Below are 12,907 nucleotides of genomic sequence, written 5' to 3' on the forward strand. Positions count from 1 at the left end.
GCTATGATTTGCCACTAAATTTGGCTATAAAATACCGCGTAAAATGAAGCAAGAATATTTGTTTATTATCAAACAATCGGATTGACTGTAAGATTGGTGTAACTTTTTGAATTAATGAGTTATTAAAATATTACACTTTGGACAGTAAATAAGATTTAGCATGGTTTTAGATATATTTTGTACCCAGCGAAAAATATCATAGAACAATAGCGTTTTGTTTCGTGTAAATATAGTCCCGCGGTGCATCTGTTTATTCTTCTTTATCAGTCGTTTTTTTAAAACTTGCTGGTCATGCTACCGCTTGACTCTAATTTACCACCCATCTTAATTTAGGCGCCTCATTTAAATAAATTCAATAGAGTTGCTGCTCGATTACCCGTAACAACGTGTCATTTCTGCCAGGTATATAGGTCTATCTGTGTCACTTTCTATAATTAACTACTTCGCAGCTATTATGTTGTTATCATGGTTATACTTATAGGCCTGTTCAATAAAATCAAATGGGTTTCTTAAGGGAGGTGCAATGAGCGTGAACCTGGTTTGGATACAGAGGGAGTGTGCCTGTAACAGACACAGCCACCAGAAAAGGACCAGCTCAGATCGCGCGCCAAATAAGTTTGCAGTCCAGAAATTTCATTTTTTGCTCAGCCTTGCAAAAAATAGGCAGAGGTGGGAATCGAACCCGGGACCTCCGTGTTGTAAAACCTACTGCGTTACCACTGAGCCAACTGACTAGCTATGAGAAGTTTGATAGTAATCCTTGATATTGCTGAATATAATAAATCAATACTGATAGGTCTATTTATCTAATGTACGATGCTATTCAAATTGGCCTATAAACTAGGAATATAATGTGAAATGACTATCAATCGATCAATCAATCAAGTTGTCAAGTTATCAACAATCAATAATAAACCGACGTAGGCCTATCATGGAATATTACTAACTAGGCCTACTAACTATAAATATACCAAATAAATAAAATAAATAAATAAGTCAGTAAATAAATAAATAGGCATAGGCCTAAATAAATAAATAAATACATAATGCAGAATGCAGTTAGTATTTTAGTTGCAAAATTCCAAACATTCTATTCACACATTCTATTATAATTTTCTGCTATACACGCAAAGGACCTGTGCCTTTAATATGTCCGCGCCTAATCAATAATGAGTCTTTCACCATGCTCACACACCATGTTAAACTATTGTATCCCTGGAGTATTATCTACTGACCAAGCCTCCTTATAACAACTCAATGAAATGGATAGTTGTTCATCATCGATTAACAACGATGCGTCTGTGTCGTCTGCGTGGTTTCGCGAGGGCAGCTAAAGCTAAAGCTGCCCTCGCGAAGTAAACCACGCAGACGACGCGGACACATCGTTGTTAATCAGTAATGAACAACGGTGAAACATGATTGAATCCCTTATTACAGAAAACCTGACTGCTATGGGCTCAGGTGCAACTTTAATAAGACGACCTCTTTCCTTACATAATTAACCATTGTGACTGAACGCAACGATGTGTGACGCTCAGTGTGGTAGGTCTCGAGACCAGGTCTCGGTCTCGAGACCATCTCGAGACCTGGTTTTGCAGTGTCTTGGTCTCGGATGTCAAGGTCTCGGTCTCGGAACTCAAAAGTCTCGGTCTCGGATCTCAGAAGTCTCGGTCGGTTTTTTAGTTCGAGACCTGTCGAGACCTGAAAAAACAGATATGCTTTTCTAAATTTCAATGAATGTTGAAGAAATTGCTAAGAATAAAGATACAGAAATCATTTTCATGATAGTGACATATACGAGTTTTGAGATTTAACAATATAAATAATTTAGTTATAAATGAATCATATGTGAGCATGTTCGGATGTGAGCTTCCAATTTCAGTTCATGATTTTTGCAAGGGGAACATCCTCCACAAAAGCATAATAGAAGAACAAATAAATCAATAGTTGCCCTGTGCAGTGTACATCTTCTTTTCAGCACGAAAAACATGGGTAGCATTTTCAGCCTTTTGGTATATCGATGACTCCTTTTTCTAGGCCAAATTTGGTATATGGATGGTCCTTTTTTCAAAATATTCTAAATTTTTGCAGAAAATAGCCCAATTTTTGGAATTTTCACAAAATTTGGAGGAAAATTTTTAAAAATTAATACAAATTGTTTTAAATTTGGGTCCAAATTTCTTGAAAAATTGGTACATTGATAGGCCCCTTTCAAATTCTCAGTGGCACACCCTTATACCCCAAACCAAACTTGAGTATCCACCGGATTAAAACAAGCTCTCGGTCTCGGTCTTGATCTCGGAACTTAGAGGTCTCGGTCTCGGAAGGGATGGTCTTGGTCTCGGAAGGTTTGGTCTCGGTCTCGGTCTCGGTCTCGATCTCGGACGGGCAGGTCTTGGTATCGGTCTCGGACATAAAGGTCTTGACTACAACACTGGTGACGCTATACATTGGTCCAAAGGGATAAAACAAACAGGGCTATACATATCTTTTTACATTTTTACATTTCGTAAAATAGTTTTCGACTTATTCTAAAAAGTATTAGGGAGAACTTAGAAGTTGTGTTACCTGTATAAAGGTCATGAAATCGTTTTAAACGTTTTGTATGAAACACACTACAACAATATTTTTTAAATGTTTTCGAAATGTCATTATAAACTATTTTTGCAAACATTTTTGGCCAAATATTCTGTCAACACTTAAATAACATTATGTTAAAATATTTGCACCCAGGAAACACAGAAATGTTCTTAAAATGTGTTTTACAAAATGTCGGGTTATATAAAGGTCGTGAAAACATTTTTAAAACGTTATTGTAAATATTTTGGGCAAACATTTTTTGCAAAACATTTTTTTTTTTCAACCCCAAAATAACATTCTGTTTAGAATGATTTGTACCAAGTTTCCAAAAATGTTTTTGGAATGTTATTAAAACGTTTTATACCCTTTATATAACCCGACATTTAAATGTTTTCTGTAAAGCATTTGTGTTTGCTGTGCAGTAAATTACCAACAAATGTTATTTAATGTTATGAAAACGTTTTATACCATTAATGTACCCTTTATATAACCCGACATTTAAACGTTTTCTGACAACATTTTATAACCTTTTGCGAATAATGTCGAAAACGTTTTGTGTTTGCTGGGGACTTGCACTTAAGAAGCGACTTGACTGCTAGTTATAAGGAATGTAGGCCTATTGATTTCATCTGCAATAGCCCAAAGGCTCGCAACTCAAAATATAATACTTATTTAATCTTTTTCAAATAAAATACGTTAATCTCAAAATCAAGTAAAATCCTTTTGTTGGATTTGATACGTGATATTGTAAACATTTCTGCGTAACCATTATTAGTGATAGTTTTCAAATTAGTTATTATAAGGTGGTTCCGTTATCTCGGTCTGCTTCAATCGTCTCTAAATAACTGCTTTTTGTCCCCGATGTTGTTGGTGAAATCTCATCAGAATCACTTGGACCAACAGCGTTCACTACCCCGTTATCAGCTCGTTTCATGTCACCGTCCTCCAGTGGTGTCTCGAACAAGGTGTTAGTGGTACCGCCCTTTTCTGCAGACTTGCATTTCATAGATGGTAGTTGCTGTGCGATGGCTTCGCGGAAGTTTCGATTCATGACAGTGTAAATGATTGGATTGGCGCAAGAATTTGCGAACGCTAACACTACAAATGCGCGATAGAGTGGTCCAAATGCGTACTCAAATGGCACCCAACCTAAATTGAAAGCAAGGAACGCAAACTGATCTGGAGACCAACAGATTATGAAGGTGACGATGACGATGAAAAGCATGTTCACAACACGCCGACGCGCTTGAATCAATTTCAGCGCGGGTCCTTTCGTCGCGTCTTTTCCTCTGGTGAAAGATCTGGTTTGTTTGTTCAGTAGTTGAATAGTCCGAATGTTAGTCACCAACATTATTATCATCGGCACGAGGTATTCCACAATAAACACTGCACATCCTAAAAACATCTGGAATTTGATACTTGGTAGAATATGAACACATTGCTCTTTGACGACGAATGTTTCATAATAGCCGAAAGTGTTTAAAGTAAAAGCGAACAACCAAATCCCGAGAATGATCAATCTTGTTTTGGTAATTGTGAAGATTTGCTTGTATCGAAACGAGTATGCCACTGCGATGTACCTTTCTACCGCCAACATCGTCAGAGTGATCACAGAAGCGACGATGGAAATCCACATGATATTAGAAGACCAAACTACCTTGCAGTAGAAACTACCGATGCCATTTTGTGGTACGCGAGAAAGTCTAGGATGAGGAATGATGCTGATTGAGGTGATTAAATCGGCCGCAGCCAGGGCAGCAATGAATGTATTGGTTGTGTTGTGTTTCATCTCCCTATTACGACGGTACACATGGATAACAACGGAGTTGCCTAAGATACCGACGACTGCAAGAATAAGCTGGATGATGTTTCTCCAGTCCCATATGACAGGGATAAAGACAGCATCGTATGTGTCTGTCATTGTGGTGTTCATCTCTGTTTCTATAGCCATCGTTCGCTGAAAATCACTGTATTTCAATCTGGAAATTAAACAAACAATAGTCAAAAGATAAGTGGAAATAAGGAGTAGGCCCACTGACCACAATAGCCACATTAACCCTAACCCTCCTGTATACTACAAAATACTACTTGATATATGCGCTGTTCGTGCGTGCATCCCACGTGGTGTGATGACGCAATCGCCCTAAGTGATATATAGGCACGGTTTCGCTGGCCAGCGAAGCCCAAGACCCGTGGCAAAGTGTCGCCGACCGAGTGATTGGCATGCGACGGGTCTCGGGTTCGAATCCCACCCAGAGCAAACAACTTCTTTCCTTCTTTTCTCTCTTTATTCTTTCCTTCTTTCCCTTCCCGTCGCCAAAAAGCCGTTAGGGTTAAGGTATATATTACGTATGCTTGTGCATCATTACAGCCCTTTTTAGAATACTCCATTTTCTTTTAAAAATTACCCGTGGCAAAGTGTCGCCGACCGAGTGATTGGCATGCGAGGGGTCTCGGGTTCGAATCCCACCCAGAGCAAACAACTTCTTTCCTTCTTTTCTCTCTTTATTCTTTCCTTCTTTCCCTTCCCGTCGCCAAAAAGCCGTTAGGGTTCAGGTATATATTACGTATGCTTGTGCATTATTACAGCCCTTTTTAGAATACTCCATTTACTTTTAAAAATTACATTTTGCTTCGATACGATATTCGATTATCACCAGGTAATTGTCGAAAGTCACGACTATTGGCGACTTAGTATATGTACAGACCACGATTAACGTGTACATTATTTATGTCATGCTATGTTATGCTGTGTTGTGTTGTGTTGTGTTGTGTTGTGTTGTGTTGTGTTGTGTTGTGTTGTGTTGTGTTGTGTTGTGTTGTGTTGTGTTGTGTTGTGTTGTGTTGTGTTGTGTTGTGTTGTGTTGTGTTGTGTTATGATATGTTATGTTATGTTATGTTATGTTTTGTTAATATGTTATGTTGTGTTATGTTGTGTTGTGTTGGTATGTTATGGTAATTAATGTTATATTATGTTATGTTCTGTTTAATATGTTATGTTATATTATGTTATGTTATGTTATGTTATGTTATGTTATGCTATGCTATGCTATGTTATGTTATGTTATGTTATGTTATGTTATGCTATGCTATGTTATGTTATGTTATGTTATGTTATGTTATGTTATGTTATTTTATGTTATTTTATGTTGTGTTGCATTTGTTGTGTTGTGTTGTGTTATGGTATTTTATGTAATGTTCTGTCATGTCATGTCATGTCATGTTATATCATGTCATATTATTATATGTTATGTTATGTTATGTTATGTTATGTTATGTTATGTTACGTTATGTCGTATCATGTCAAGCAGTGTTTTAGTGTACGCGCAATTACAATTGCTACAAGGGAAACAGGAATATTGGTGATGCCCCGCTAACCTTTCATTTTTCTCTCTATAACAATTCTCAAAAATTATTTATTTATTTTGCTCTTTCAACAATAAATATGCAACATTTTTTTAATTCAACATAAACAATATCAAAGTTCGAATTCAATCAAATATCAAATGATTTGTTAGATGTGTTCCTGTGTTTGGATCAATGATATAATAATATAGAGTTAAACAGCAATCATGTGAAATATATCTTAAAGGCTCGGATAGCAACCTTTGCACAGTATTTTTTGTGGGAAATGAGAGCACATTAGAAACATCAAATTGCATTCTGAATACAAGGGATGTCCTGATATCAAATATTTTTGATTTTTTAAGTCGCGATATAATACCAATTTTATGCCAAATGATTGAAAGTTGATATTTTTGATATTTAACAGTTCTTGAAGTTAACTTTATAAATTTAATGATATGTACTTTTGTGTATGTAGCTAGAAGGAACAGCCGTCCATCATCAGAAAATGTAGACCTTTCGTATTGCAGATACACATTCCACCCACACCCTCCCCCCACACACACACCCCAAAAAAGACCTACAGATTTGAAGTGTTTTGGCCACGATTTGAAATAAAAATAACCTGAACTTGAACTTGATTTCATATTGTGTATATGAGTGCATGCATGAATGATGGTCAAGGTTATCAAGTTATAAATACAATACCTGGGTATTTCCCACTTCAAATTCTGTCATTATTTTTTATTGTCATTTCACAATCTAGGAATTACGAACAATAAACACTACAATAATCTAAGGTCACGTTGTTTTTTCGTAATTGTTTGGAAGTTTTGCAGGTATATTATTTTTGTAGCTTAAGGTTGGTCGTAACCCAGGAATTATGGTAACATTTGGGCCTCATAACTGTAAAATTGTTGGTCTAAAGTAATAAAATGGCAAACACTTGACGAACCCATCTGTGACGTCGAAGTTTGGTAAAAAATGCTCAGATTTGGCTTCAGGATTTCGGACATCATGACAAAACTTCTTCAGTAAATGTTTTCAAAAACTAGATGTAAATATCTAGGAACCAGTTTTTGTTTGTTTGTTTGTTTGTTTGTTTTTTAATCTAATTTTCAACCATTTTTAATTCGAAAAAATTCTCTAAATTAAATATATATATCTATCAGCCATTTTTTCAATATTGTTTTGTGATTTTTTTTACCAAATTTAGCATTTCTAAGCATATTTGGTAAATATTTCTCAAAGTTGATCAAAATGAAAAAAAAAACCACTCCTAAATGCCTTGGCCATTTTATCTAACTTTTGGATATTGATATTAATTTTTAAAAAAGTACTGATTGTTTTTATGTTATGATGTCCATAAAACTTTGGGTCAAAGAAATGTTTTTATTTTGTTTTGTTTTGTTTTGTTAATTTGTTTTGTTTTGTTTTGTTTTGTTTTGTTTTTAACCAGCATTGTTACCAAAATTTGCCGTAACGGATATATTTGTAAAGTGTTTTCCATTCCAAATGTGTACTTTTATATACTTTAGACCAAAAGTTTTCACAGTTTAATTATGCCGTGATTAAGGCCAAATTAAAGCCATATTATAACATTTGCTGAGGAAGACGCCCTCACTGAATTTTTAAAATTCCTTTTTACACGATTAAATTGTACTTAATTAAACCAATATACCCTGCAAAAATCAAGGTGCTGTAGTTTTGTCAAAATCCGAGATTTTGAATAAAACGCCGGATTCGGCGCTTTATTATTACGATGGAATTATTAGTCGAACGCATACACGATGTTCATAACACGCAGTACGTACACGGCATGCGGGGCGGTGATATACACAACAAAGGGTCGTACCACAACATGACCGAAGGAGTGGTACGTATTGGCGACATGTGCGCTGGTAGTAAATTCCAATTTTCTTTGCTTTGCCGTAGTTGTTCGGCTCAAACTTAAAGGGATATATCTGACAGTAAAAGCTAACATTTTATGGCAAAGAAATGCTAATCTATTTTGTTCGAAAATGTTATAATATGGCTTTAAGGGATATTTTAAAAGAAGCGGTGTATTTCTGACTTTCAAAAAGTGTATTAGGAGTACTTTTAAGGGGGTACGACATCCCTGCCCAATTTTGTGCCTATTTTTGCATTTTTCTCAAAAATTATAGCGCATTGGTGACAAGTAATATATGTATATTATAGGGGCAAGGACTACAACTACTGGACTGGAAATTTTATTTCAGCACAGACAACAGTTGTGGAGTTACAGTCCTTGCCCCTATAATATACATATCTTACTTACCGCCAATGCGCTATAATTTTTGAGAAAAATGCAAAAATAGGCACAAAATTGGCCAGGGGTGTAGTACCCCCTTAAACAGAAGTATCGCACTGTCCATATACCGTATAATGTTTAGATTGGGGTACGTTGGGTGCTTGTTGTCACCTATTGATTACTCTGATATTACACCTGTACCTTCATTATTTATCATTATTTATTTATTCAATAACACGACAAACTATAATAGGAACAATTATACTAAAGTCCAGCAAAAACAGGAAACGGGGTTTTCCAGTTTTATTCCCACATGTTACAATCCCAGGTTTACAACCCCTAAGATTTTATATTAGAGAATAAAGGTATTGTTTTTAGCCGCTGGAGTGCATCTGTCATTTTATATAACACGGGCGACATCATTATTTTAAGTAAAACAACGCGGCGAAGTCGAGTTGTTTTACGCCAAAAATAGTGATGTCGCGTGTTATGTGAGACGATAGATGCACGACAGCGGCTAAAAACAATACCTTTATTCTCATTCTTAAACACTTTAATTCAAATAAATATATTAATCATTAGTATACCAAATTTTATTAAATCAAAGTAATTCCAGGCCATAGAATCATCAGTCCTGTTGTTGCTATATGCACCTCCGATTCCGGCAAACACAATCAATAACGATTTAATGAATCGGATATTAACGTTTGCACAGTATGTTTGTGGGACATGAGAGCACATCAGATACACCCAATTGCATTCTGAATACGAGAAATGTCCTCCTAACATCAAAAAATTTTGATTTCTTTGAAATCCGCGATATAATACAATTTTAATAACAAATTATTAAAAATTGTTATTTTTGATAATTTTGATATTTAACAGTCCTCGAAGTCGAAGTTTAGTTTATAGATCTATTGAGTAGCTGGGTAGAAAATTTCATTTGAAAATTTTGACATTTCATATTAAAAAAAATTCACACAAAGACCTATTTTTTTTTTTTTTTTTTGCTGGAAAAAGTATTTACTTACATCAGTTAGTACACTGGTTCATATACCATCAGTCATGTAAATCTGCAGGTAGCATCAACTTGACAATCACACTGACGGTAGCAAGATCCAGGGTAAGATAGCCGGCGAAGTTGTGGTCACAACTAAATGAAGTCATATATTGGCATTTTTTTATATCTGTATGTAGAATGACCTCATTTGTAAGGTTGTGACCACAACCAATGAAACGATAGCCAATAACCTACCAATGTGGTAGCAGTGCAGGAAGTCGTCAGGGAAAGTCCTGAAAGTTTCCCAAGTTTATATCACGAGAAGTTACATGATTAAAACAAATCGTTTCGGTCCATGTATTTTCAATGTATTTTATTTAGTGAACGTTTATGGCAAGCCAAGGGGGCCAAAAGCGTGGAACAGCTACGCGTAGCTTCTTTCTCGTTACGAGCAGCTGTTTGACCAATCAAAATAGTCAAATTTAATCACGTGGTTGGGTCGTTAGCTGCGCGTAGTATAGTTATAGGTATCCTCTTTCACAATTTTTATCTTGTAATTAATTTACGGAATTAGCATAGATAACGAACGGGTAAAGGAGGCCAAATCACAGCACGTGTCAAGAGAACATGTTGCTATGCCTGGCTAAAATGACACAAAGCATATTTATTTAGTGTTTCCAAGTTTACAGCGTGTTTAATAGCAAGTAACTTTATACTCGGGCTGTATTAGCGGTGCAGGGGATATGAAGGTCAAGCAACAACAACTACTGATGTAAAGCGCTGTGTAAAGATATTGCAGGGAAAGCGATATCACATGCCACTGTGTAAATATGGAGAGAGTAAAATGGGTCATCAATTTTTTCGGAACGGGGGGGTTCCTTAATTTACAAAAAGTCGGCGTCAATAAATTGCGGCCCTCACTATTTCGGCATCAAAATGTTATGACCCCCGACACCCACCACCGATACACCGTACCCCCTAGACAGGCTAAAATTGTATTGAAATCAATAAACACACTATCTGTAGTCATCTTGTGACTCCCTACATTTTGTCATTATTAATTTATGACCCCCCTCCCCCTTACATTTTCTATACAAAAAAGTATGACCCCCTATATTTGGGATCCCCTTCCGAAGAAAATGATAGCCCCTAAATATAGAACAATCATCATTCTGTTCAGATATTACTTTAATAGCACCTATACCATTTTTTGCTGATATACTACAGATATTTTCATTTACAAAAATTAACAACGTAATATTTGTGAGAGAGGATGTTTACATCAGCTCCACGTGTTTAAAACCGCGAATCTGATTGGTTAATAAGCTGCACGTAACGAGAAAGAAGCTGCGCGTAGCTAGTCCCACGTTCTGAGCCGCTTAGCTTGCCATAAACGTTCCGCATTCCGAACTTGTCCCGCTTTTGTAAAACAGCCGAGGCCAATTAGCGTTCCAGTGTTATTATTATGTCCTTGTGGGTGCTTAGGTCCTATACAGACTTTTTATTCGACGTAAGATATTCGATGTAACATACTACGTTATTTAATCTATTCCCATTCTATTTCCAGTAATGTTTAAGTTGTAACGAATGTTTGATGGCGTAAAAACGATATATTTCTACCAGATATTCTACGTAGCATATTATCGATTTTACGTCATCAAACATTCGTTACAACTTTAAGATTACTGGAAATAGAATGGGACTAGATTAAATAGCGTACATATGTTACATCAAATATTCAAATAGGCCTACTCGGAGTCTGTAGCGGCCCTCATAAAGATCCGAATGACTGTACCATGTAAATATAACAGGAAGTTTTGAGTGTGTTTGTCGCTGCGGCCAACTTCAAATCGCACTCACACATTCCGAACGGAAACAGGACACTTCGCACCTTTTCAATATCTACACATCGGATGTCCAACAACATAATTTTTTTTTATTTCTCAAATCTATTACCACAAACACACAAATGCTTTTTCTTTTGGTCAAAACGTTTTAATAACATTTAAATGTCAGGCTATACGGTTATGAAAACATTTTAAAAACGTTTAATATGAAACAAAACACTACAACGAAATTAAGTATTACTATTATCATCATTATTACTATTAATATTATTATTATTATTATTATTATTATTATTATTATTATTATTATTATTATTATTATTATTATTATTATCATCATCATCATCATCATCATCATCATCATCATCATCATCATCATCATCATCATCATCATCATCATCATCATCATCATCATCATCATCATCATCATCATCATCATCATCATCATCATCATCATCATCATCATTATTATTATTATTATTATTATTATTGTTATTATTGTTGTTGTTGTTGTTGTTGTTGTTGTTGTTGTTGTTGTTGTTGTTGTTGTCAGTTTCATGCATTGTCAATCTAATTAGCAATAATGCATTCAATAAACTATGTGCAGTGTTCATTTATAAACACATTAACGCTAGCAAATACGAATACGAATGTTATATCATGTTAATATTGTTAACGCACGAACGTGTTAAAATATGTTTAAAACAACGTTTAAGAGCTCTTGAACATAATTTTTTAGAAGTGGCTCTATACCTCAAAAAATAGATTTTTCTGATATTTTGTGCAACGATGCATGTTAGGGTTCTGACTACTTGTGTGACTAAAAAAAATTCAAAAATCGGCTCGTTGCCATGGAAACGGCCAAAACCCAGATTCTGTCATTTTGGGCCAAATTGGCAGTGAAATTAGTTAAAAAACATGTTATTTCAAGTGATCGCTGCAACTAAGCCATATAATGCTGGTACATTACATTAAGTTCTTGTGAAAGGACATCTATTCATCTGATGATCAGCATATTTAGAGGTCAATAAGTTATTCTTAAGGGTACGTGCAGAGCCCATCTGCCAGGTGTATTTTCACTTTTTCATAAAATGTCATTTTAGCACCTAAAATATCATCATGAAAATCAACAACCCGGTGTTGCCAGGATTTTGTCCATTCTAGTGTGGGTAGTACAAGCTAGGTACTTTACATTTTAGTAAAAATCAGCTTGGGCAAATGTTACTTCTAAATACAGTGTTGCCAGAAAAACCGGTATTTTTGCAAATTGACATTTTGTCAAATTACGCCTTTTTGTCACAATTTTGTGCATTTTGACAAATATTTTCCTTCAAGGTGAATCCAAACAACACTTTTTCGTCTTTGTAAATATCTAAATACTGAAAATTCAAAATTAGTGTTGCCAGAGGTTTTGATAAAACACCCAATATTAGTATTTTACTGATAGTATGATTTGTTGTTGATGGTTTGATTGGGAAATGCTTATTTCTAATTTTCATACATCGAATGTACATAGTATAGCTTGTTATATGAATGTTTAAACACCTGAGCACAAAGTAAGTGTTGCCAGAATTTTTGATAAAACACCCAAAATCATAATGCCATGATCCAGTCCTCTCACGCTAAAGTTGACAACGTCAAAATTTGTTTTACTATCATCAATAGCTGGTCCTAAAAAGCGTAATCAAATTTTAAAAACCCCACGGTTCTAGTATTATCTAGTACAAAGTTATAGTCAGGGTAATTATGGGTATTAATTTTGTTCTTTGTTTTCTATTGAATTTTAAACTGGTCACTCAAACCTTACTGGACTGGATCAATAATAATCAAAAATATTAATATCAATTTCAGCAATAATTAAAA

The 12,907-nt window shown here is 35.2% G+C and overlaps 1 protein-coding gene across 1 annotated transcript; it reads right to left on the reverse strand.

The window, feature by feature from the left end:
- Window positions 1-316: 316 nt before the first annotated feature.
- Window positions 317-9,546, reverse strand: LOC140169660 (melatonin receptor type 1B-like). Its single transcript, XM_072192946.1, has 2 exons — window positions 9,229-9,546; window positions 317-4,559 (listed from the first exon to the last, which is right to left on the reverse strand). Exon 2 carries the CDS (start codon window positions 4,529-4,531, stop codon window positions 3,377-3,379), a length of 1,155 nt encoding a protein of 384 aa, XP_072049047.1. The 5' UTR covers window positions 4,532-4,559; window positions 9,229-9,546; the 3' UTR covers window positions 317-3,376.
- Window positions 9,547-12,907: the final 3,361 nt, after the last annotated feature.

Source organism: Amphiura filiformis, chromosome 14 (genome assembly GCF_039555335.1).
Source record: "Amphiura filiformis chromosome 14, Afil_fr2py, whole genome shotgun sequence".
Classification (NCBI taxonomy): domain Eukaryota; kingdom Metazoa; phylum Echinodermata; class Ophiuroidea; order Amphilepidida; family Amphiuridae; genus Amphiura; species Amphiura filiformis.

What these genes read in the sequence shown, in the direction of transcription:
- LOC140169660 (XM_072192946.1), bottom strand. Translation starts at nt 4,531, where the DNA reads ATGGCTATAGAAACAGAGATGAACACCACAATGACAGACACATACGAT.